Source organism: Fomitiporia mediterranea (assembly GCF_000271605.1).
Source record: "Fomitiporia mediterranea MF3/22 unplaced genomic scaffold FOMMEscaffold_1, whole genome shotgun sequence".
In the NCBI taxonomy this organism is placed as follows: domain Eukaryota; kingdom Fungi; phylum Basidiomycota; class Agaricomycetes; order Hymenochaetales; family Hymenochaetaceae; genus Fomitiporia; species Fomitiporia mediterranea.
This window is the reverse complement of record NW_006760386.1, coordinates 9,456,885-9,480,924: the sequence shown is the minus strand read 5'-3', so window position 1 is coordinate 9,480,924 and position 24,040 is coordinate 9,456,885. Positions and strand designations below refer to the sequence as shown.

Genomic DNA, 24,040 nt, shown 5'->3' with positions numbered 1-24,040 from the left:
AAGTTATTTTTTAAGATAAGGAATTGTGAAATGCCCCATGTGTGTTCTATACATATCAAGCACGTTTATCAGTGTGGATGGCGTGCTCCGATTGCACTCCTACGGCATCCCACAGGGTAGCCACTTGACGCCGCACCGCATGCAGTTCTCCAAGCTTCCGGGATTCGGACCTTGTACCATTCCACGAACCGCCTTCGATGCGCACAGGAGTTGTGAACGTGCCTCCCTTTTCTTCGGTTACGGACCGAGGTTTTTCAGAACCAATGAACGCCACCGCATTTCCTCACGCCATTAAAGATTAAATTTTCATCCGCTTTTCGTACATCGTCTCAAAAATACAACATAAACCATAGCAAAATCGCACAAGGAGTAAGAAAAATATCAAGTTCAGTACGTCTACCAAATCGTGGGCCTGTAAGATACGAAGTCAACAGAGGACCTTTACCTGGAAGCTAGCATGCAAAAAGTCCATGGACTTACCCGAACGTCTGGCCCTCAGGGACGGTCTTGAGGACTACGCTATTCCAATCGCCAGTCTTCGTGAAGACTGTATTCCCCCACCAGGCCTGGATCGTATTTATGCCAATCTGACCATTCATTGGGAACTCTAGGCTGTTCACGTTGTTTAGAAAAGCAATGTTGCAAACTAAGCAGGGACAAGAAGCATACCAGAAGAAGATCAAGATAATGGACACTGCTACACCAGAGTCAAGTGCGGCAGAGAGTACATCTGGATGAATATAACAACGGCGTAAGTGAACATCTAGTGTACATGCAATTGCGTACGTACAGTTGTACTTTGTCCACCAGCTAAAGTGGCGCCGGCGAATGACATATTGGAAGATGAAACCAACGATAGTCCATGGAACGTAGTTTACTGCTGTCGCAGGTGGGATAAGACCAGTGCCCGAGAAGATGACAGGGAAGCTGGGATAATAAAAAAATGAGAGGAGGTTCGCCGGGCAACTTCTATTAAAGTAACACACTTCACGTAGCGCAAGAACGAGTTCGGCCACTTGAGAGAGACGAGGTAGCCAATGAGCGGACAAAGCACGCCAATAAGGAAAAAGAATGTAAGCGCTAAGAAGAAGGGGCTGTTAGGATTCAACCGCCGTGATGGAATTAAGATTCAAGATAGTACCACTGGGAAGAGCGTCAATAAATGATACCAGGTAAAGTCTGTGTCAAAACTCACTAGTAGATCTGTCCCTTCGAGAATTGAAGTGCAGGCCCAATAGCACCCCACTGTTCATCATGTCAGTAAAGTAAAGTCGGGAAGGTACAACAATAAGCAGACGAACAATAATTGAGGCTGTCCCGAAGACCTCTGTGCTAGGACAGATGAAGCCATCTTTTTGCTTCGGATCACATATGTTTTCGATATTAGTGAACATCCAAGCTTGAACACCGAGTTGCACAGTTCCCGCGACGGCGGTAGCAATAACTTGACCCCAGAACATCGGGCGTGGCGCGACCTTCATGTAGTGACCGAGCTTGAAGTCCGAAGTGAAAGTCAGCGCCTGTGCCATTGTGATGTAACCCCATGTCTTAAACATCATCATCGCTACTGGGCGACCGGGAAGTGCGTAACCAATGATGAGTTCCGTAATGACGTTCAACCCAATCTGTTGATTCGTAATTGCCTGAATCATTCCGATGGGTATGATATAGACAAATGCTTAAAGGCGCGTAAGTCCAGGACTGTCTGACGGCTGGAGTGACACTTACCAATTATGAGGGCAAGTACAAACGCCCACACCGGGAACTGAGTTGGCCATACCTCGATGGAGATGATCCCGAATACGAACATGGAGACTGAAATAGTTCTTACAGAGTGCTCACAATTCGCAAATTCTCGTTATACTCACGAAAAATGATCATATACCACCAGTCGGGAACTTGTGGGTATACGGACATGAGGCGAGCGTGAATATCGGGCTGCTCGTGCATAGAGCGTCTTGCCTGCACCCAGATTTGCTTGCGGAAGTAGAGGAAAGTGTGCGTGAGAGTCGCGGTAATGGAAGCGAAACTCAAGCCATACTAGGCAGAGGTGATTAGACGGTAACTTCAATAGTGAGTTTAGTAGCTCACCGAAATGGCAAACGTTGTTGATAAAAACAGTGGGCTGTACTGGTGGTATTTCTCAAGGTTGATCGTCGAATCGTCATTAAGGATCCGGGTTACATCGTACGCAGCTCCAGTGTTGTCAAAGGATCCACGAGAGCTGATTGGCATATATTGCGCGAACCATACGTTCTTAAAAGGGAGATAAGTGAGAAGTCTGCTGAAAAGACATACTCACTCACCGAGTAGTAAAGGACAGGGACAAGGAACCAGTAGAAAAATAGAAATCCTGCCGCAATGTTTGCCTCTGCCCACCTTTTTTAGAATCTAAATCAGCTGTAATACTTGGGTTAAGTATAAAGAAATATTACCATGGCGTTGCGAGGGGTGACCCTATATACGCGATCTGCGACCAGTCGAAAGTGATGAGCGACATGCTAGGGGCTATATTAGTTCACGCTCAAATACAACGCACGATGCGACGCACCCCAAGCCGCTAGAGTATCCGAACAGCTGGTTGATTTTCTTGATGAAAAAAAAAGTCATATAGTTTGCATCCATTCAAACTCGGAAAGTAGTACTCACGATATTATCGGGTGCGATCCAACATACCCACGAGAACACAGATAGCGCCTGGAAAATGTAACCAGGGAAGAAGTACCATGTGGCACTAGCAATGAAAGCGTAGGTGAAGAAACGCTCGCGACTAAGACCTCCTCGGTTACCAATGCCAGCATACACCTGGCTATGCAAAGTATTGAAGAGTGCACAGTTGACAAGGTTTGCTGGCCAGATCATCGAAGGGGGCTGCACGAGGAACCGACGTGCAATACCACCAATGCTGAATCCTATGAGCTGTGTCGACATCACGACGAGCCATTGATAAGAGAAGTTGTAGATTTGATTGTAATATACGCGTTGGACAGCGACGATGTCGGTCTATATTCATTGGACATGTCAATCATAACGCTAAGTAAAAACAGTAATTAGAAGATACGCAACGGCATATGCTGATCCACCGGCTACTGTAGCCATGATTGTAGCCAAGACATGCTCTTTGACAGTAAACGGTCCCGGGTTAAGCTGGACGCCAAAAATCGTAACCCTAGGCATCAAACGTGCCCATATTCGGCCGACAGGGAAGGAAATAAGCTGAGCCACAAGCTATTTACACAAAGATTAGATCTGCATCTTTATCATGAAAAGTTATATACTTACATTTCCAATGGTCACGGACGGGAATCTGAAGAAGAAAAACTGAAAAAAGTCTTGATATTTCATCTGTCACACGACGTGTAAAGATAGGTACCTGATTCAGGCCGCTTATCACAACGGCGAAAATTATGCCTGGAGGCGAAAGACAATTAGAACGGCGTCGATAGCAACTGTGCCATAAGACCTGCCTATCGTCCATGAGCGAAGTGTGGATACGGGCATTTCCGGGTCATCCATATTAGCGACCGCGGACCGAACCTCAGGATACGGAGAGTCATCCTCTGTCAAGCAGCGACACTATGAGTATACTGGTATGATAGGCGTTGTGTTGACTTACCTAGGACGATAGCATCTTTGTCGATATTTGGGTCGTCAAACTCAGCTATCGCCGCAACAGGCACTACGTCTGAATGAGACTCATTAGACGACCATTAAAACCCTCGATTAAGCATGCCTACGATTGGATTTCTCCAAGTCCTTCTCATCCGAGATTGAGATTTGGCTATTGCGGTTTGCCGACATAGTGACTACCACACAGTGGACGGGATCCGTGAAGGGAGTCCTGTCAGACGGACGGAGGGAGAACGGGAGCATTTCGTTTCTCTTTAAAGGGACGCTCCCAAGGTCTGTCGTAAGACCACTCTAACTTGGAGTGCGATAAGCCCACATGCTCCAGAAGGATTTGAAACCCATGCTTGGACAATAGATGGCATCGGAAGGAGTACGATAATATGAATAGCCTGCTGCGGGACAAATTACACACGCGTATCCAAGTTGGAACGGAGCACCACACTCCGAAGCAAATCCAGGGGATTTGGACGCGTCCACGACACAAGCTTCTATTTCGCCGACACCATGGAATTTGGTGGTTCACGACTAATTCACCATGTTTTAGATACGACGCGTCTAATGAATCAGTGTTATTGCTAGAAATAAGTAGATAGTTCATAAGTGATGTATTCACAAGTGATGTGAAAATATGAAATGAGTCCTAGAATGAAGCGCAAGGCATTCCCAGACGGTAGCGTAGCTCACTAGGGCACCAATATGATTTCCCCATGGCGTGCTTCGACGCAAGCCGTGTGTATGCCAGCAGAGAGTGTAAAAATAGATATCGCCTTGAGTCTTGTGCTACTTTCCCGGGGGCAGTGGACATTATTCAAGGTCAAAAATATGATAGTTACTTAGCATTGATATCCACAACAGTTTGGCCTAAGTAAGAATAATGGAACTTCTGATCAAAGAGGCCTTTTAGTTGGACGACATGGGAGTTGCTGTTCGGCCTGTCAACGAATGACATGCAGATCATTTCCTATTCGAGTGTTGTTGTCTTCTATTTGTGATTCCCCGTTCCTTTTGAGTCTGGCGTCAACCGGATTCACTGAAATTGAAAAGGCGCCAAGACAACTGCTATCGTGGACCGAGTTTTCCACGCAAACTTGACATGGGCAAACATGGATACTGCAGCCTCAACAGTCAGTTGGGACGCCAAGCTTGCAAAAACCATATTACCTGACTCAAAGGATCGTGACGGCTTTCACATCCCCACGTTCCGCATTTATACCCTGACCACTCACATGCAGTAAAATGGACGCAGAAGCACCTTACCTGGGATCATCGGAGGACCGGAGAATGTGGAAGAGCAGATCTTAGGGTGTCGGCATTTCCAACCTGGATAGCTAGATCTCAGGCATTCCGCGGTGTGGAGAGTCCCGACTTCGCAGAGTATACCATCTGAATCTCGCCATATCACGTATGCACTTCTTCTAGGCACAAGTTAACATTCAAGGCACCATATGGGATTTCTCGACCTTCTGAATAGTTAAACTGCGCACAACTATTCATTAGTCGTAGCCCATGTGCTAGCGAACGTTGTAACATCCTTATCAATTATGTCGTCAGTAGAATTCAAAGGTAAGACAAATTCAGATGCATATTTGGCCATCGTCTCCTCACGATAACATTTATCGGTGAGACCTCTTCAACAACCTAATTGGAATTGGGTTCACTGCAAGCGACATCTGCAGTTGTGCCTGCATCATACGGTTCCGTGCCTCCTCCCTGGTCTCGCCGGGCTTGAACACGGCCTCGACCTTGAAATCACGCAGAAGCATCGACAACCAACACACCGCCTCGGTCATAGCAAATTTGCGACCAATGCAAGCGCGTGGTCCTATTATTGGGATACAAATTCGTCAAAACGTGCTGATACAGATAGATGAATGCGAACGTTCAAATATAAACCAACGCACCAATACTGAATGCCGTGAAAGCGTCGGGCATGTCGGAGGACTCCTGCGCATGCCAACGCGATGGCTTGTATACAAGCGGATCAGGGTAGTATCGCGGGTTGTACTCTGTAAAATAGAGTTGGAATATCTGCTTCTTCATAAAGTATTGAAGACTCACGAATTCCAACCATATCAACACAGACCATGGAGTTCTTCTGCACGGAAAGCTCTCGAACCCCTTCCTGATCCGTAGATTCTGGAACACTCAGTGTCGTAGCTCGCGTATTTCTCCTGATCATTGTAGAGCCAGCCGCTACGACAGCCTACATCAGAACACCATTGCATAAGACAGATTCGGTACATACGTATCAATCGAAGGGCTTCGTAGAAAGCTGATAGCACTTTGTAAAGCGCAGGGTAATCCTCAAATGTCTAATGAACGACAGTAAGTAACAAATCATATGCTTATGGGCCAACTCGCTCTCACCGGATCGCGTTCATTCCCGAAGACACTCATGATCTGCTCGTATACTGCGCCTTGTTCCTCCTGGTAAATTCCTAGGTAGCCGAGTGTTGCTGCGAGAGTATGGCCAGTCGTTTCTTGTTAATAGTGAAAGGCTTGGTTTTCTTGCTCTGTGCCACAAACCGATACCAGCGCTCACCATGGCCAGCAAACAAAAGAACAAACACGTTTCCAATCTTTAGCACATGGTCAGTGGCAATCGACAATGAATTAAAAGTAGGCTGGTCACTAATTCCTCTTCGTCCAAGGGCAGCTTTTCGGCCTCCGATTCATTTGCAAGGACGAGGCGTGAAAACACATCACTTCGTTCACTCTCAAGCCTCCCGTTTTCAGCCATCTCCTGTCTTATTTCCTGCTTTCTTAACGCGACCTGATTTTTCATGAACGTTCCAAGAGTCCGATGCGCAGACTCGATATATTGAATTCTTTGACATGTCGTCAGTAGCTGTTGTCGCGTCAGGAAATCATCTGAACTTACTTCTTGAACGGGAGTTTCCAGACCCACCTTGGAGCTGCGAGTCGAGAAAGGTTATACTCGGAAGTAATTTGGAGCGCCTCCTGGAGCGACATCGAGCCATCTGATCCAGCCGGCTTTTCATTGCTTGTGGGCGGTAGACCAAAGCCGCAGCTCGCTATTATATTCAGAGCCAACTTTACGAACATGCAATCAATCCAGTTGTTCAAAGCATCAATGAAAGAAGACCAACATTTAACGTGTGAGTTTGCATTTTGGGTATCTCAACGAAATCCCTCCTGAGCCAGTCCTCTCTGGCAACTATCTCATTGTACACTCGCTGAGTCTCCCTCCATACTAAAGCATATCTAATATGAAGTCTGATCAGGCACAATCCAGGAAGTGAGTGGTCGAACTTACGTCTTGTTATTGAATGCCGGACCCATGATGCGACGATGTCGGCGCCATAATTCTCCTCCCTCAGCACCTCCAAGGTTCATGCCCCACATTCTATAACGGATAAGTATTAGGAGAGGGAAAAGATGTAATCAAATCGGGGAACGAAGAAATATCCTTACAAAAGAGCCCTGCTATAATCTTTAGGCTTAATCCATGGCGAGCTTGGACCTCCAGCGACAACCTGACGGGCGACATCCAAATTGGCTGTCCAAATTTTCGCAGAACCCCACAGGAGAGGTACGACTGAGATCGTGTCTAACCCGTAACGCTTGTACACTAAAGAAGAAAACTATTCAGGATAAAAGATTGACTGAATATGAGCCGGAGGGAAGGATGATTCACATGTCAGGCGTTGTGACCACTGAAAGTTTAGACCAGGATGCCACCACGACTCCGGAGTAATGGCTCCAACAAGGGTGAATGGTTCGACGACACATCGAATGCCAGGAAGGTAGCTTACAGTCTATGTGTGTGTTGTAGTTACAAACGGTTGATAATAGAGTGCTGAAGCATAGCTTACCTTCAAGCCTGTGAAGAATACGTACGCTCGGTATAATGCGTATGCAACAATTATTCCAAGAACAGTAGTATTTGCGTCCATCGACGCAAGTAAGCTAGTTGTATCTTCAACTCGCTGAGGCAGCATGGTAATTGCTTGTAAACCCCATATTGTCGTTCATCTCGAGATTTTTGGCGCTAGGAACGAAGGCAAGGGTCATCACGACGCTTGAAACCGCTGCGTAACAAGTATCACGTAGGAGATTCTTTAAAAGAAGATCCTAATCGCGGGAAAGGCATTCCACATAAGTAAGCAATTCCGAACGCCAATCACTGATCGTCGATTATCTGTATCAGATTCATTTAATCATTACCGTCATTCACCAGTCCTTGAACCAGCACATTTTGTCTTTTACTGTCGTTTTCATAAATATTGTCACACGCGCGATTCGTGATTCTTGTCACACTAAGTACACTCAAATACAAAATCTATCATAACTCAACTAATACTTGACCAAATTACATGATCTAAGTTGTAAAAATTATACTTTTAAAGTGTCTTTCATATTCCAGAAAAAATAAAGTAAAATGAGCAAAATTTGAGTAAGATACAACACAATATGTGAGTTTTCCCTATATTTCATGTATACAAGTTTTCCTAGCCCTAAAACTGATTGTACAATACTATAAACTAGTCTAAATGAAGAATATAACTTTATTATTAATTTACATGTTGAATTCTAACCAGGATACAGAATACACATATAAGTATAATACATATTTAAGTTTGCTAAAATTGAGCATTTTCCCCCAACCTCTCTACACTCAGGGAAGGTTCTTCTGAGTATTATTCATGTTTGTAAATTCATTATAAACAAAATATATTAAATATAAGTACTTTAATAAGTTATAGTAAAGTTATATAAGTTAGAGAAGTACTATTAAAGTAGTATATAGAATAATGACTTTCTACTTCATTTAAACTAGAAATCCATAATAAGTCTATTAAAACTGTTTGAAACTAGTCTAATTTATTTGGAATGAATTTACAAACATGAATAATACTCAGAAGAACCTTCCCTGAGTGTAGAGAGGTTGGTGGAAAATGCTCAATTTTAGCAAACTTAAATATGTATTATACTTATATGTGTATTCTGTATCCTGGTTAGAATTCAATATGTAAATTAATAATAAAGTTATATTCTTCATTTAGACTAGTTTATAGTATTGTACAATCAGTTCTAGGGCTAGGAAAACTCATATACATGAAATATAGGGAAAACTCACATATTGTGTTGTATCTTACTCAAATTTTGCTCATTTTACTTTATTTTTTCTAGAATATGAAAGACACTTTAAAAGTATAATTTTTACAACTTAGATCATGTAATTTGGTCAAGTATTAGTTGAGTTATGATAGATTTTGTATTTGAGTGTACTTAGTGTGACGAAAATCACAAATCACACGTGTGACAATATTTATGAAAACAACAGTAATTTACACAACAACACATAAATTTTTTTACAAAAAAATATTACTATAATTAAATATATCTACTCAAGTATAAAATATAAAATATAAAATATAAAGTTAAAAAAAATGAAATGAAGGAGAAATTAAGCATACATTTTATACTATAGCCCAAAAGTGGGTCTACCACTCCTTGAACCACTATTTTCACACGGTATTTGTTACCCCTCCCTAGAGCCATCCCCCTCATCCCTACCAATATTTTCAATAGTAAGCATATAGTACTGATACTCATGATTATACTTATAATTGAAATAATGTACGTTGTATAACATAAATCAATAGTTTACTGAACTTGAGAGTTGTTAACAATATTATAAGTTAGATCACGTGACCTTATTTATGGTGTCGGCAACAATTGTTATTACAATTTGAACATTGCTGATTTTTTATCTCATGTTCCACTCATTATTTTCACATAAAAATTTTCACAGTAATATTTAGCACTAGTACTTATATTAATGAGTTTTTTAAATAATAAAAATTTCAATATTTGAGTAATAATTAATTCATAAAAATTTCAAAAAGGTGTAGTTCTCAGCACTTTTTGCAGTTTTTCGTGTATATCTCTATCAATAACGCATAATTTTATTTCATAATTTTATGACACTAATATTATACTATTTCAAGTCTTAATCCAATTTTTCTACTATAAAAGGTGTTGTGGCTGTAAAATGACAGGGGTGGTTCAAGGAGTAGTGATGGTTCAAGGACCGGTGGATGACAGTATATTTAGATCAATCCATACCTGCATTAAAACATTTGGAGCAGCTGACCCGACGGATTTCCTTCCGACAATATTAATACGATATAATTGGGGGGTGTGCGTAATATCTGACGATTCATTCATTCATAGTGACTCCGTTGCTGGAGGCACCCTTTACGGAGCTTAATCAACTGAATCCTACTGAAACCGTTTAGACCTTTTCATGGCGAGTGAACCGTGAGCAAACAATATAAAGGGGTTTCCCCATTCCTTTTCAATTGTCAAGGAGATCCACTGGAACGATGAAACCACATGTATTTATCCAGTAACCATATTCTATAAGCTAATAAATAGACAACGACAAAATATCCAAGAATATCGAAGGATTACATGGCATGCTTGCGACCAGCTCTCTTCACCAGCCTGATCGAGACAGGTTTCACTGCAAGAGTCATGACCATCTGTGCCTGCAATACACGGTCTCGAGCCTCTTCCTGTGATTCACCAGCATTGAGCACGACCTCGACCTTAAAATCACGCAAAAACATCGAAAGCCAGCACACTGCCTCGGTCATCGCAAACTTACGACCAATACAGGCGCGTGGTCCTGCAACAATAAAGCGAGATACATCAGGATACGATGATACAAATGGAAGATGGATCTTCAAATGTAGGTGAACGTACCGATACTGAACGCTGTGAAAGCGTCGGGCAATTCGGAGGTCTCTTGAGCGTACCAACGTGATGGCTTGTACGAAAGTGGGTCAGGGTAATAGCGTGGATTGTACTCTGCCCGAACTTGTGTGAGTGGTCTGCATTTCCCAGCCAGAGAGAGGTAAGCCCTTACGGATCCCGACCATGTCGACACATACGACAGAATTTTTCGGTACGAAGAGATCCTGAGTGCCTTCCTTATCTGTGGCATTTGGAATGTTCAAAGTCGTGTCCTTTGTCGCACTCCTAATCATAACGGAGCCTGCCGCTACGGAAGTATATATTAAAAAAAGGTATCACAAAAGAAAATCGGATACGTACGTATCAGGCGAAGGGCCTCGTAGAAAGCCGATAGTACTTTGTACAGCGCAGGATAGTCTTCAAATGTCTAAATAAGCTCACAAATGAGTGAAAGTATTTGCCAATGAGTATTGTTTCTCTCACAGGATCACGGTCATATCCAATAGCATTCATGATTTGCTCATAGACTGCGTCCTGTTCTTCCTGATAGATTCCTAGGAAACCGAGTGTCGCAGCTAGTGTGTGGCCAGTCGTTTCTGGTGTAAAACGATGAGCTTCACATCATAACGAAATATTAAATCTGAATGATCACCATGACCAGCAAATAACAGAACAAACACATTTCCAATCTTTGACACATAGTTAGTACCATGCGACGGCACGACAAAGCCAGGTACGTTACCAGTTCTTCTTCATCCAGGGGAAGCTTTTCGGCCTCCGATTCGTTTGCAAGGACGAGACGAGAAAACACGTCACTTCGTTCGCTCTCGAGCTTTCCGTTGTCAACAATATCTTGTCTTATCTCCTGCTTTCTCAGAGCAACCTGATTCTTCATAAACGCTCCAAGTGTCCGATTTGCAGATTCGACATATTGGTACCTTCGAACAATTGTCAAATTATGCTGTGGAAGCAATGTAAGTCATACTCACTTCTTGATGGGGAGTTTCCAGAACCACTTCGGGGCAGACGTCCGAGCAAGATTGTATTCAGAGGCGACACGCAGTGCTTCTTGGAGTGACATCGAACCATCTGACCCAGTCGGCGGTTCGTCCCATGAGAATGGCAGACCGAAACCGCAACTTGCAATGATCAACAAAGCCAGCTTTATGTTCCTGTCATCAAGCCGTTGACAGATTTCTTGGCGTAAAAGACGTACCTTGAAAGTGTAAGTTTGTATCGTGGGTATATCAATCGTGTCTTCCGCGAGCCAGCCCTCATGAGCAACCATCTCCTTGTAAACGCGTCGAGTCTCATTCCATACCAGGGTGTATCTGTCCACACGCTCCATCAAGTACTTCTCATTAAATAGAGACAAATACGCACGTCTTGTTGTTAAATGCCGGTCCCATGATGCGACGATGTCGGCGCCAAACGTCCCCTCCTTCAGCGCCGGCAAGGTTCATACCCCACAACCTACATCACATAGTATGAGGAAGCACATACAACAATTAAATGGACAACGGGAAAGAGCTCCTACAAAAGAGCCGCGCTGTATTCTTTGGGTTTGATCCATGGTGAGGTGGGACCTCCAGCCACAATCTGACGGGCAACATCCAAATTAGCTGTCCATATTTTTGCAGAGCCCCACAAGAAGGGCACGATTGAAATCGTGTCTAGCCCGTAGCGCCTGTACACTAGAAAGGAGTCACGGTTGAGCCAACTATATCGATTGAATGTAAGTCGGGAAAGGGCGGCTAACAGGTTACACGCTGCGACCATTGAAAATTAAGACCGGGGTGCCACCAAGACTCCGGAGTTACTGCTCCAAAAAAGGTGAAGGGCTCGAAGATGCATCGAAGACCAGGAAGACTGTTAACGGTCTAAGAGAAATGCGTCTCAATCGGATGACCGACACCGAAACAAATTATGACTTACCTTCAAGCCACCAACAACGACATAAATACGATATGTTGCGAAAGCAGCGAGTAACCCAAGAATAGTTGTCTTCGCGTCTATGTCCCACGGCAAGCCGACCAAATCACTTACACTCAGAGTCGACATGGTATCTTTTTACTGCTGGACATCACTTTATGAGACATAGGAGTATTTGGACCACCGATCCGCTGACGTGTTAATCCCTACACAACGGAACGGACTACACAGCGAATTTCCTTTCGTGGGAATAACTATAAATGAATACACACACTTGCTTAGTTAAGCAGGTTGGGTAGGCTTCATCGACTGACAATATCATCATAAAATGCATCATTCAAGGCAATGTAAAGGGAGATGGAACGAGTAGAGCATGCGACTTAAGCCGAAGAGAGAGTCTATAAAGTCCAAATAATGATCTTTGAGTAACTAGCCAGCTTATCTAAGCACCAATCACAATTATTGACCGCTAATTCCCGCGATTGACTCTGAGTCTGATGTCACGAACATGTTCCTTGTCCCAGATTTAATACAACAGTGTACGAATTGGTGTCGGTTTCTGCTGGTTGCTGCTCCTACACGAGAGAACCCCACGTGTCTCGCTGTCGATGATGATACAGCAGATGCCAGAAGGATAATAATAATGCTTGCGAAAACAATACTACTCATAACAAAAATCAAAAATAGTTTTGCCCAATGAAAGAAAGTAACAATGTCTCAGTGTACGATTATTCACCCTAGCAACCCATTTCTACTCCATCGTACGGCCCATCGTGGTCCGACTCATCACTTTCGAATATATTTGGTACGTCGCCAGTGCTACAAAGGTCCGAGGTGTTGTCCTGACCTATTTTGGGTTAGAACAACAGGTTTATGTTAAAGGTTTTTTGAGGATACTTACCTGGGCACGCGTCCCACGCTCCCGAATCTTGGATATGCACCTCACCACTGGGATGATGGAAGCCGAGGAATCTTCCGGGGACAATTGGTATGGGATCTTCTTTGTTATTGATATGCGTTAATCCGGTTCCACCATTTAGACTCGTAACATGAGCGTCGACGTAATTCGCGAAGTCTTGGTTACCGACACGAGGCATGCCGTAGGTTATAGTCGTAATGGTTGTGCCTGATGGGAGGTGCAGAGGCAGGAAGACAGAGTCAATGAGTGCGATTGCTCCGCCTAGAGAATGCCCGACTATAGTCACGGAAGCCCCTGGATGCGATGACAGCGTGGATTGTACTGCGGATAGGATAGCAGGTGCAGCACTGTAGCCTTCGTCAGATCTATCAAACTTTTCGCAAGGAAATAATTCTCACTTCTGCTGTTGCCCAGCAAATCCACTGTGGACCTCTACTGATGAAGGTACGCCAGGGAAAAGAGTCGGATCCAGGGACCGCTTTGGTATGTCGATATCACTTAACTCAGATACGCTGTTATAAATGGATATTAATGCATTTCTAGCTAAACAAACGCATATTCATGTAGACTCACAATGAAGAAGTGTTTGTCCCTTCATGTGCTACAACGATAGTATTCAATGAGGAGTCAAAGCCCACATACCCTTAGCAAAGCAGAAAGCCTCAGTATACCCGGTTAGCTTATATCAAATGCATATTTAGCCTACAGAATTGAGTATCAGTCCCGTCGCCTCCCGATGCGATCGGTATAAACCCGGGATTTGCATCGCAATTAGCTAATAACCGTAACAATGCTTCAGTCCGAGAATCACACAAGACTGGAAATTTGTGTGGCTGACCTCCGCAGCTCCAGGTCTTCGTCACACTGGGCTGACAGTATGCAGCACTCGCAAAGAACGTGAACGGTTTGAACGTTGCAATCTGGCTCGCCGACAACGTTGTGATTGACTGCCGTCGTCTAACGGTCACAGGGTTCGCATACGCGATATGCAAAGAGAACAGCAAGAGTGCCGAAGAGAAGACTCGGACCATGATGAAAGTGTCTGAGGAGGACTGAGGTATTTGACTGGGAGATCAGAGGCCCTAGACGATCAGGCCAACGGACTCGGTAGCATTTATAGGTCCTTCCAACAGCACAGTTAATTCCGAATAGGTTTGTGCTCGCACATATTCTTAGACACTGTGATGATTGAATGATGAACTGTCAGAAGTACCGCGCGTTGTGTTCATCAGACCTGGCTTCTTTTAAGCATGTGGGATAAATATAACAGCATGTTCCTTGTTGGCTGCCTATAGTCGGACGGAATGCAACTGCCCATTGAAACAGAGAAGCGAGGTACGCGCCCGTGCGTCCTGGACATGATAGGTCTGCTGATCAATCGATCATACGTTTTGTGGATCGTTGCATGGGGATGAGTTGTTGATTGGCGGTAAGGCGGCAGTATGAAATATTAGACGACGCGAATCTTGTGAAAAGTATCTGTTGTCTTGTCGGCATCATGAAAACGGTAAATAGTAAACTTTGAGGTTTGTGTAAGCGATCCCCGAGATTTAGATTAAGAAGGTTTCGAAAGCGGTTCCGGATGGGCGTGGAAGATTTCAGAGAACGCTGTACGTGCATCGCTTCGTCCGAGCAGATCGTAGTCAACTAGAAGTACAGCTTCATATGGCACTTGACAGACAGGCGTGGTAGAGTTAAGGTGGTATGAATAGCATTTATCATGAAAATTCTCAGAAGATAGTTCATAGATGTGGTTCCATTGAGATACGATGTCCTGGCGGTTGTTCATTGGATAATAAACCGTAATTAATGCCCTATCGTTTCCGTATCTGAAAACATGTGCGTGGATGAGACGGAAATATCGGAGAACGAGGGAACAATAGTGCCAGACTCTCAGCGAACTCGGTGCAAGAGTTGGAAGAGACCAAAAAGATGCAGTCATGAAGAGTTCTCACGGTTTTACCACTGCGGATCGGCCGCGGCGCCAGAATAAATTCTACATTTTGGAATCCAGCAAGCATACAAATTCAAAAGCGGAACCTGCAGATTACGCGTTCTTTCAGAACAGCTTGTACTCATCCCTTATTATTTGGTTGACAGAGTCTAGGAACACACACAGCACACACCTAGAGTGTGAGGCGATGTATTGAACGATTACCAGCACATCTCCTTAACAGTGGATTTCACCTTGTATCACAATGAATTAGTACTTCCTTTCATGCTGGTTCAACGAGAACAGCTAGTCACTCAAGTAATTCGACGCTGCGATCCAACATCACAAACTCAGAAAAAAGCTAGACGCCACAGAACGACAGGAGAAAATCAGGTCACCGTTCCTCCTGTCTGGGAATATTATATTAATAGCATGGAACTCTTGGATCCAGAAAAGCGGCATATCAATCTTATTTTCTGTTTTCATCAAAGCATCCGACTCCCATATATACCATGTAGTTTTGTTTCTTTTTCCAATGACTGCCCTTGAACCCTTGCACAGTAACATTGCTATGCAGAAGCCGGAAAAATTCCACCCTTGTCTGTGCGATGGTCCCGGAGATAGTTTTGACAGCCTTTGGAGCATTTGATTATTGCGAGAATCCGAGGATATTAGTTCCTTTAGCCGTGTAGTCCCGTGGAAAATAGAATCGACAAGATGGGAGTGCTCCCGAGATTGTGTTCTCACACAACACACATACAGACGTCATGTTCTCTACGAAGACCTGGCCAATTGCAAGATCTTGGTATGAGGCGGATTCAGAACGATATTCACGATATTGCAAGAAGCTATAGTTGCATATTTCGGGTCTGGGTCCGGTCCGGGGCATCTCGGTCGATTCAACCACAAACAATATTAAAAAAGTAACTTTATCATGTGATAGCCCTTGAAAAAGTAAGGGCACATGCACATTTTTAGCAAAAAATAGGGGCTCTGTGGAACGTGATGCCGTGACCGAGATCTCCTGGACCGGACCCGGACCCGAAATATGCAACTATACAAGAAGCTATCAGCTCGCAGCACCATTCTCCCTCCCAAAACTTGACGATCAAGATAAAGAAAGCTTATCATTGCAAATAAGTATAGTAACTAAGAAAAAAAGCTTTTTAGGAGGACGATTCTACAACTCCAACTAAGCTTAAAAAAAAGCCAATTGGCAGAAGGGCTGAAACTATACGAGTGCCTTGCGGCGAACAAGTGGCCTTCCACGCTTCCGCTTCTTGCCATCCGCAAATGCATTTGCGCTTTTATGGTCTCGACCAAGTGGGTCTTCCTTTTTGACTTGGTAAATTCGAACCTGTGATTAATATGATAATATTGAGTTAGTGGTCGGGGATGAAGAGGAATGGGACTTACGATCCAATTTTCTGATGTGAAGGCTTCGTCTTTAAATGGGTTAAGGTCGAGTTCAGTTATAGAAAAGGAGGATTTGCGGATGGTTCTTACCGAGATAATCGAGCGTTGGGCCGATCGTTGGGAGTTGCTGGCCACGAACACGGTCGACTGGTGGGTTACCCATGAACAGTTCGTTGAACCTACCCAGCATATTAATACGTACATCATCAAAGAAATCACAAAAAATGCAACTAACCTATAGTACGACATCTTATACATCAAACTATTCTTCATCGTCTCAGAAGCTTGCGCGTCAACACGATATTCACCACGCGGCGTGAAGTAATTTGGTTCCTGGATCTCCTCTGGCCAGACTCCCTGTGCAATACGCACCATCCAGAGGAACTTGTTGATGTCGTCGCCTGAGTAGCCAAGTAAACCGCCGAAGATGACGAGAACGTAGTCGACATCGTGCTTGCGAAGAATCGGGTAGGATTTTTCCTCAGGGCTTGCCATTGCTCGACCCACAGTAGCAATATGCGCTGTAATGCTTCGGTGAGATCAAAGCAAATGTTGCGGAAGAAAGTTACTTACTGTTGTTCCAAGTGTTGTTGTCAACGAGAGTTGTTCTGGCTGAGAACCCAGCGATCTGATACCCGTAGTCCCACCAACTCATGATAACCGAGTCCTCCGGTGTGTTTTCGCGCAACCAGTAATACGCCTCGCGATAATCATCAATGATATGCTTAGAACCATCCGGATTGTTAGACGAGAGCACGACAGAAGGAGATGAATATGCATTAGCAGTCACCCAAGTGCAGTGAAGCACAAATGAGAAGAGCAACATCAGCGCATTTGCAAGAACTATGAGTCGTGTGTCGAGACCGAAAATGCCGCGCTGCTTCTCCGACGTTTTGGAGGGAACGAGACTTGCGAGCTTCATTGAGAGGTTATCTGCCGGAACCGGTGTTACTGCAGCCTTTCTCTGCTTCTTTGTCGTTGCCGGAGCTGGAGTAGAAGACGATGCTGTTTCTGAGACCCCGCTATCGCTCCTTGCGTCATCCCTCGATGTCTCTTCATCTGGTTCCGCAGGGTCCATGTAACGATCAAGCAGAGTAGATAGTGAAACTGCAGCAGCGACGCAAACGCATGGTGTAAGTGTCAACATGAGCCGAACCATGACACCTGCGAAGTAGCTAGCAACGACTGCGTAAATGATGACAAATACATGTTCATCACGGAGCTCGTTGAAGCACATGTATACACCAGCCGGGAATAGGACGATGAGGAAGTGAAGATCCATGAAGAACGAGGGCCAGGCCGTTGGCTGATGTTCGGATACGGACGCAATAATTGGGATGTACTTCTTCGCGTAACCTGTGTCCCAGAGCGAGTAGAATCGACCAGTCCAAGGGGCAATCCATCCCTTCATGGTCAAGACACCGAAGGTCATTGCACCGAGTACACCAAGTACGATAACGGATACACGAAGCAGCGATTGGAATTGCTTCGATGTAACATGCGAACGAACAAGGTCGGTGAATGCGACGAGCTGGAGTAGTCCGAAGACGCCGAGTGCGGCCATATGCTCGCTTGTACGGACGGGCTGGAAACCAACGAAAGGTACTTGCATACTTGCAAGTGTACCGATGGCGTACCAAGACGAATATGCAACATACAGACGGCTTGAGTACCGACCCATAAGGAGCAGGACAAGAGAGTGCAGCGGAATCATGTTTGTGATGAAGGCGTAACCTCCCCAAGCTGCCACCATGTAAAAGTAGAATAGGGCTGCACCAACTCCGAAAAGCGCGCTACCAGTCTTGAGTGCCTTTATCCAGAGGAAGAAGGTGAACATGAGGAGAAAGATTGCAATTGCCTCGTTATCGTATGAACCTGCGACGGAACGGGAGATGTAGCCCGGTACAATGCCGATGAAAATGGCAGCGAGGAGACCAGCACTCTCGTCCTTCATTTCCTTGGTGAACATGTACGTTGACCATGCAGTCAGAGCACTAAATCCGGGAGCTAGCAGTACGCAAATATTACGAATGTCGACGGGAAGACTGAGAGAATGGAGGACATTGTAGATGACACCACTAGTTGCCATCAAGCCTGGGTAGATAGTACCGCCAACGACACGGCCGAGAGGATACCAGGCGGTTGGATCGAACCAATTCCAGAATTCCTACATTCTCGCGTTAGAACATGCATTACTTTAACATGCGTAGAGCACGCACATAGAAGCCCTTCTCGGCCAGAACTCTCGTCGCACGACTAGTCGAAGACGAGGTCAATAACATTCTACTTGCTATCTTACGGTGGTACTCACTAGTTAAACCATGGATCGCTGAGCAGTATGTCAGAGCAATGTATAAGCATTTATTTAATATATTGACTTACAATTCGTGGATAATACTTTCGTAGTTTACGACAGCAAAGAGACGCGACGCGATTGCAGCGCCTGAGACGAAGAATAGAGCGATGATGCGTAAAAGAGAGGCAGTATTCGCGACCGTCGACGGCGCGAGGTCGGAAGGCAGGGTGTATGCCACTGCCATGAGCGCTCACCGAGTGTTTTTGGTGTCGGTGCGCTGTGGACGTTGTGGGCGGAGAGTGATGGCAGTGAGCAGAAACGCGCTACGTGTCAGGTTTAGTGGACTGCGGAGACGGCGCGTGTGCTATTTCGGGCACGACTGCTATTTACAGCCGCAACATCTTTTTCTTTTTTTTCCCTCGTCGGTATCTTTTTCTCGCCGTTCGACAGCGTCCGCTGTGCAAGTAACAGCAGGACATGGACGGTACGACGAGCTCTACGCTGGTCATCACCGGCAAACGTAAAAGGCAGCAAGACCTTGTCCTTCATCTGTCTGGCGGCAGCACCTGCGAATCCGACAGCGATGCCGTTTCAGAATATTCACACAGCGACAGCCCCATGGCCTCCTCAAGCAAGACACAAGTGCTTAATCCTCCTATTATCGTCGGTGGAAAGCTCATTGCGGATGGCGGGAAGCGGTACCATTGCACGTTTGAGGGCTGCACAAAATCCTACAGAAAGCCCGTTCGATTGGAGGAGCACGAGCGGACACATACCGGTGAAGTCAGTACCTCACTTAATTCAACTCTGGTTAGATATCTGACTATGCCTCTGAAGAGACCTTTTGTATGCACAACATGTCGAAAGACCTACTTCCGGGATAGCCATTTACAGGCACACATGCGGACCCATATGCCAGATTCGTCTCGGTCATTTGCATGCCAATTTGATGGCTGCGAGAAAAAGTTTTGGACTCCTCAGCATCTCAAGCGTCATGAGGAAACGCACTCCGGAGAAAAGCCATTTAAGGTAGTGTTCAGTTGGCCATTAGTGAAAATCTAGTTATTTCTAACATTTGTTGCAGTGTTCAGAACTTGGATGCTCCCAGTCTTTCTCAAAGCACAACCAGCTCCGTTCGCATATCTCCTCGGTTCATTGTCAATCAGGGACTAAGAACTTCCGATGTGAGCATGAAGGATGTCCAAAGAGCTTTGCTACTAGCCAAAAGCTGAAGGCACATGCAAAAATACATGAAGGTTGGTAACTTACTTATAAAAATAATTATGGTGAAAGAGCAAGGATTTAACCATTTGTTGATTAGACCACCGATATACATGCACTCATCCCGCGTGTCTATCTAAGAGCGAAAACGAATACTTCTCCGCCTGGAGTGCACTACAAGCACATACGAGGGCGACACATCCACCAACTTGCCCTTACGTTTCCTGCAACGGGAAGATCTTCTCTCAGCAAAAAATTCTTCGAGTGCATTTGAAAATTCACGAGCAGCGAGAAGCAGAACAGACTCTTGCAAGTACATACCGAGGAGATGGTTGTGAAGCAGACGACGAAGGTGAAGATCGTCCGAGTAAGAGATCCAGAGGTGGTGAAGTCGGGAGGGATTGGAAATGTTCGGAGAGTGGTTGTGAGAAGGATTTCAAATCCGTATGTCTGGAAAACACGCTTCTGATTTGATACTATACTGATGTTTCTGATGCAGAAAAAAGCACTAGCAACACACGTCAAGGTCGCACATATGCTCCGGCGTGACTTTGTTTGCACCTTCGAAGGATGCGGTGCATCATTCGGGTATAAGCATCTTCTACAGAGGCATTCAGCTCGGATCCACTCGATCCACGGAGATTCTCATGGAAATCTTCATTCTGTAGTACTCGATGAAGTTCCCGCAGAAGGATGCACACCCTTGAAGACACTGGAAAACAGTGTGATTGACGTACTGACGGGTAAAGCATACGAAGATCATGCGAAGCGGCGTCTCTCTGCTACGGAGACGCTTGCTTGCCCATATCCGGTCATACCAGGACACAAATTAGAGACATCTAGTGGATTGTCTTCAGCGCCATGCAAATTCGTCTTCAGTCGCGCATATGATCTTCGCCGTCATCTAGCATCCGCACACGCGCTCAATATTGACCGAGAACAGGCTACAGAAGTGGTGAAAGCTTTGCGTCGGGCTGCAAAAGCACCTAGAAGTTGTATAGACGGACTAGATTTGTACGTTTGGTCATTGATATATTGGTAGGGCGCTCCGTTTCGTGAGCTTGACTTTTCTTACAGTGTGATTATTTTTAGCTTCTAGACTATACACTTTATGGGAGTTCTATAGATTCCATGTTCGGTGGGAGTCATCGTTTTAATGCAGTCCCGCTCGGTCGGTTCAAGATTAACGCCGTTGATAGATTACAGAATATATAATAGGTCTGGGAAAGGTTGACAAGAAGCGAGCGAATTGCTGGGCGCTCTTGCATCTCAGATGATTTACCTTAATTCTGTAACACTTCTACGCAAAGGCGCTGGTATGGAAGTAACTTTAGACTGCTGCTTGTCCCTTTTTGCACATTCTCGCAATTCTGGCCAACTTAATAGATCTGGCAAAGTGAATGCTGGTAATTCTCTCAAGCGTCTGCCATAGCGTTTCAATTCGACTATGCGGCACCTTGGTGATACAAGTTGTCATTGTCTTCTTGGTCATGGATATATTGTGGCTTCTTGAGAGTTCTTCGGTTCTTAAATTCCCTGATATAGCAGTGCTATGCCTCTACAATTGCTTCCGCAACTTCCTTGATGACTTCGGTGACTCTCAGCTCCTTAGCTGCTGTTTCGCTGATCTTCTTTCTATACTATGTCGGAACTATCAAACTGGACAGACAGTGGGCTATACATGGATTCACAGGTCATGATGCCGCACCCAGTTCAGAATCCGCCGAACTCTTGATGCAATGATTGAAGTCTCTTTCAGCTCGAATGCGCTGAGGGGACCGAGATGCATGCGAATAGAACTAACACAACCGGAACCGTGAAACTCGGACTTGTTTGATGGGTAATCTTTCAGTGCATCAAAATTATACTTTCTGCGGGACAGTGCCTGGTATAAAATCTACCTGAACGCTCGAAAGTCCATCCCAGGGAGCTTCACCCCTCGAATCGACGTTCTTACTGCAAGAACAGCGGGCTTATTCCTTCATTCGTTGACTTGCTTATATTAACAGGAAACATGGCAAACTTCCTATCAGCTCTCCTCGTGCTCTCTGCGTCCATCTTTTCCACCTATGCTTCACCTCTGTCTTTTTCCACTCGCGAGAACTCGGGTGTTACTCCCTTGACATCGGAACAAGTGTCTGCATTCAAGCCATTCACGTTCTATGCAAGTTCTGCTTATTGTCAACCGACAACAACGATTAATTGGACTTGCGGAAGTGAGTCGTTTTTATCTGCATTTCGAACTGTATCGAATGCTGCACTCACATGCCTTTGCATAGCTACTTGCGAACAAAATGCCGGGTTTATACCGACAGATTCAGGAGGAGATGGAACGGATACGCAGTTTTGTAAGAATCTCGATATGCAGCTTCTTAGTCCACATTTTGTGTGTTCTGACGTCTCAACTGAAAAAAAGGGTTCGTTGGCTTTGATACTGCCCTCAACTCTGTCATTGTTGCACATGAAGGAACGAACGCATCTTCCCTGTATGTTCAAGGACTTATTCCAGCCACGAGCGCATCTCTTACTGTTTCGTATTTATTAGTGTGGCATGGCTTACAGACTTCGAATTCGCCATGGACAATCTCGATCCGAACCTCTTCCCTGGTGTACCTACTTCCGTGTTGGTACACAGTGGATTCGCTGCTGCACATGCACGGTACGGTCTTCAAACTCTTTGAAACTGGGGGTTTGCGTTTTACTAACGTCATGAATGTGTCTAGTGCGGCTCCGGAGGTTCTCTCTGCGGTCAATAAGACACTTTCCGAGCATCCGGGAGCTTCCGTATCGATAACCGGCCACTCTCTAGGCGGGGCACTTGCCCTTCTCGAATCTCTCTTCCTGCCTTTGCATCTTCCGGCGGAAACGAACTTCAAAACCGTCACATACGGTATGCCGCGAGTGGGAAACAAAGCATTTGCCGACTACGTCGATGCGCACGTTACGAGTCAATCTGGTGGTACGGGACTGACGCATATAAACAACAAAAAGGACATTGTCCCGATTCTGCCGTTGAGAACCATGGGTTTCCTGCACCCGAGTGCAGAAGTGCACATCCAGGCGTCAGAAGAATGGGATGCATGCTCCGGTACGTAATTAACTTACACCTCAAGTATTCTGGAGAATTCGAATCCTAATATGCTCTGTGGGGATATATTATAGGTCAGGAAAATCCGTCGAAGTTGTGCACAGATGGTGATGTGCCCAATATTCTTGAAGCGGATATTCCAGACCATGATGGGCCATATGACGGTGTTATCATAGGCTGTTAGATGAACCCATGTGTATATGCATGTCTTCCCCTTTGGTGACTTGTTTGGGCTATTTGTTAATAGTGAAAAACTGTAGCGGTATAGGTTGAGATTGCTAAATAAATGGATTTTGTGCCGGGCTATCTGTGATTGAAGTAGAAATGCTTGCTTTACCGCATTGAAGGCTTTCTGTACCGAAATTCTATTGATACTATCAACTTTAACACTGCAAAATGACAACACTTGTTCAAACGTAAGAAAACGTCAAATTCATCTGTGACAACGACCTTGCTCATAGTTAGATTTACTCAGCAAGCGATAAGAACACTATCAAAAATTCCACAATGGTTGGTAATATCCGCGTCAGCTAAAGTAGGCACGGCGCCATCAGAGCAAAACAATGAAGGATTTTCCTGACCTATTCAAGTAAAGCACGTCAAGAACCCAATTCTTAAATAAAGACCTCCGAGCCAGGACAAAAAATGACATACCGGCGCACGAGTCCCACTCCCCGGATTCTTGAACATGTACCTCGCCGCTCGGATGGTGAAACCCCCAATCCCTGCATGGGATTAAAGGGACAGGGTCTTGTCTGTAGTTAAGACGGCTAAGTCCCATCATACCATCAACCTGACTCGCAACATGGGCATCAATGTAATCCGCAAATGCCTGGTTACCGACACGCGGTGGACAATACGCAACAGTCTTGAAGTTCG

The 24,040-nt window shown here is 45.0% G+C and overlaps 9 protein-coding genes across 9 annotated transcripts; 2 read left to right on the top strand and 7 right to left on the bottom strand.

Annotated features, from left to right (window-relative positions):
• Positions 1-476: 476 nt before the first annotated feature.
• Positions 477-3,801, bottom strand: FOMMEDRAFT_131310 (OPT oligopeptide transporter; the record flags this gene model as incomplete). Its single annotated transcript, XM_007262486.1, has 20 exons — positions 477-612; positions 670-730; positions 791-927; positions 987-1,080; positions 1,142-1,143; positions 1,196-1,245; positions 1,302-1,678; positions 1,729-1,815; positions 1,869-2,040; positions 2,092-2,256; positions 2,307-2,379; positions 2,436-2,501; positions 2,552-2,589; positions 2,650-3,003; positions 3,067-3,228; positions 3,283-3,321; positions 3,374-3,411; positions 3,468-3,560; positions 3,617-3,685; positions 3,738-3,801. 20 exons carry the CDS (start codon positions 3,799-3,801, stop codon positions 477-479), a joined length of 2,277 nt encoding a protein of 758 aa, XP_007262548.1.
• Positions 3,802-5,243: 1,442 nt separating this feature from the next.
• On the bottom strand, positions 5,244-7,592 carry FOMMEDRAFT_151478 (cytochrome P450; the record flags this gene model as incomplete). The annotated part of the gene is made up of 13 exons (XM_007262485.1): positions 5,244-5,452; positions 5,532-5,636; positions 5,689-5,823; positions 5,876-5,942; positions 5,998-6,110; positions 6,173-6,209; positions 6,263-6,458; positions 6,512-6,684; positions 6,741-6,855; positions 6,908-6,997; positions 7,066-7,222; positions 7,289-7,409; positions 7,467-7,592. 13 exons carry the CDS (start codon positions 7,590-7,592, stop codon positions 5,244-5,246), a joined length of 1,644 nt encoding a protein of 547 aa, XP_007262547.1.
• Positions 7,593-9,982: 2,390 nt separating this feature from the next.
• Positions 9,983-12,468, bottom strand: FOMMEDRAFT_138337 (cytochrome P450). The gene is made up of 13 exons (XM_007262484.1): positions 12,292-12,468; positions 12,116-12,236; positions 11,894-12,050; positions 11,740-11,829; positions 11,573-11,687; positions 11,346-11,518; positions 11,099-11,294; positions 11,009-11,045; positions 10,840-10,952; positions 10,717-10,783; positions 10,529-10,663; positions 10,366-10,470; positions 9,983-10,288 (listed from the first exon to the last, which is right to left on the bottom strand). Exons 1-13 carry the CDS (start codon positions 12,415-12,417, stop codon positions 10,068-10,070), a joined length of 1,656 nt encoding a protein of 551 aa, XP_007262546.1. The 5' UTR covers positions 12,418-12,468; the 3' UTR covers positions 9,983-10,067.
• A 557-nt stretch (positions 12,469-13,025) lies between these two features.
• On the bottom strand, positions 13,026-14,238 carry FOMMEDRAFT_71720 (lipase; the record flags this gene model as incomplete). The annotated part of the gene is made up of 6 exons (XM_007262483.1): positions 13,026-13,135; positions 13,190-13,554; positions 13,606-13,746; positions 13,781-13,850; positions 13,914-13,982; positions 14,046-14,238. 6 exons carry the CDS (start codon positions 14,236-14,238, stop codon positions 13,026-13,028), a joined length of 948 nt encoding a protein of 315 aa, XP_007262545.1.
• Positions 14,239-14,762: 524 nt separating this feature from the next.
• On the bottom strand, positions 14,763-15,149 carry FOMMEDRAFT_151475 (uncharacterized protein; the record flags this gene model as incomplete). The annotated part of the gene is made up of 1 exon (XM_007262482.1): positions 14,763-15,149. The coding sequence occupies one exon, from the start codon at positions 15,147-15,149 to the stop codon at positions 14,763-14,765; it is 387 nt and encodes a 128-aa protein (XP_007262544.1).
• A 1,166-nt stretch (positions 15,150-16,315) lies between these two features.
• Positions 16,316-19,142, bottom strand: FOMMEDRAFT_16902 (glycosyltransferase family 66 protein). Its single transcript, XM_007262481.1, has 8 exons — positions 18,939-19,142; positions 18,868-18,885; positions 18,776-18,812; positions 17,130-18,723; positions 16,792-17,077; positions 16,647-16,735; positions 16,557-16,585; positions 16,316-16,497 (listed from the first exon to the last, which is right to left on the bottom strand). The coding sequence occupies exons 1-8, from the start codon at positions 19,094-19,096 to the stop codon at positions 16,372-16,374; spliced, it is 2,337 nt and encodes a 778-aa protein (XP_007262543.1). The 5' UTR covers positions 19,097-19,142; the 3' UTR covers positions 16,316-16,371.
• A 328-nt stretch (positions 19,143-19,470) lies between these two features.
• Positions 19,471-21,115, top strand: FOMMEDRAFT_73501 (uncharacterized protein; the record flags this gene model as incomplete). The annotated part of the gene is made up of 5 exons (XM_007262480.1): positions 19,471-19,635; positions 19,690-19,881; positions 19,937-20,108; positions 20,174-20,517; positions 20,573-21,115. The coding sequence occupies 5 exons, from the start codon at positions 19,471-19,473 to the stop codon at positions 21,113-21,115; spliced, it is 1,416 nt and encodes a 471-aa protein (XP_007262542.1).
• A 972-nt stretch (positions 21,116-22,087) lies between these two features.
• On the top strand, positions 22,088-23,345 carry FOMMEDRAFT_75194 (alpha/beta-hydrolase; the record flags this gene model as incomplete). Its single annotated transcript, XM_007262479.1, has 6 exons — positions 22,088-22,289; positions 22,353-22,421; positions 22,490-22,559; positions 22,619-22,732; positions 22,797-23,161; positions 23,236-23,345. 6 exons carry the CDS (start codon positions 22,088-22,090, stop codon positions 23,343-23,345), a joined length of 930 nt encoding a protein of 309 aa, XP_007262541.1.
• Positions 23,346-23,813: 468 nt separating this feature from the next.
• Positions 23,814-24,011, bottom strand: FOMMEDRAFT_49670 (uncharacterized protein; the record flags this gene model as incomplete). Its single annotated transcript, XM_007262478.1, has 1 exon — positions 23,814-24,011. A coding segment is annotated over one exon (198 nt), but the record flags the coding sequence as incomplete, so codon positions are not given.
• Positions 24,012-24,040: the final 29 nt, after the last annotated feature.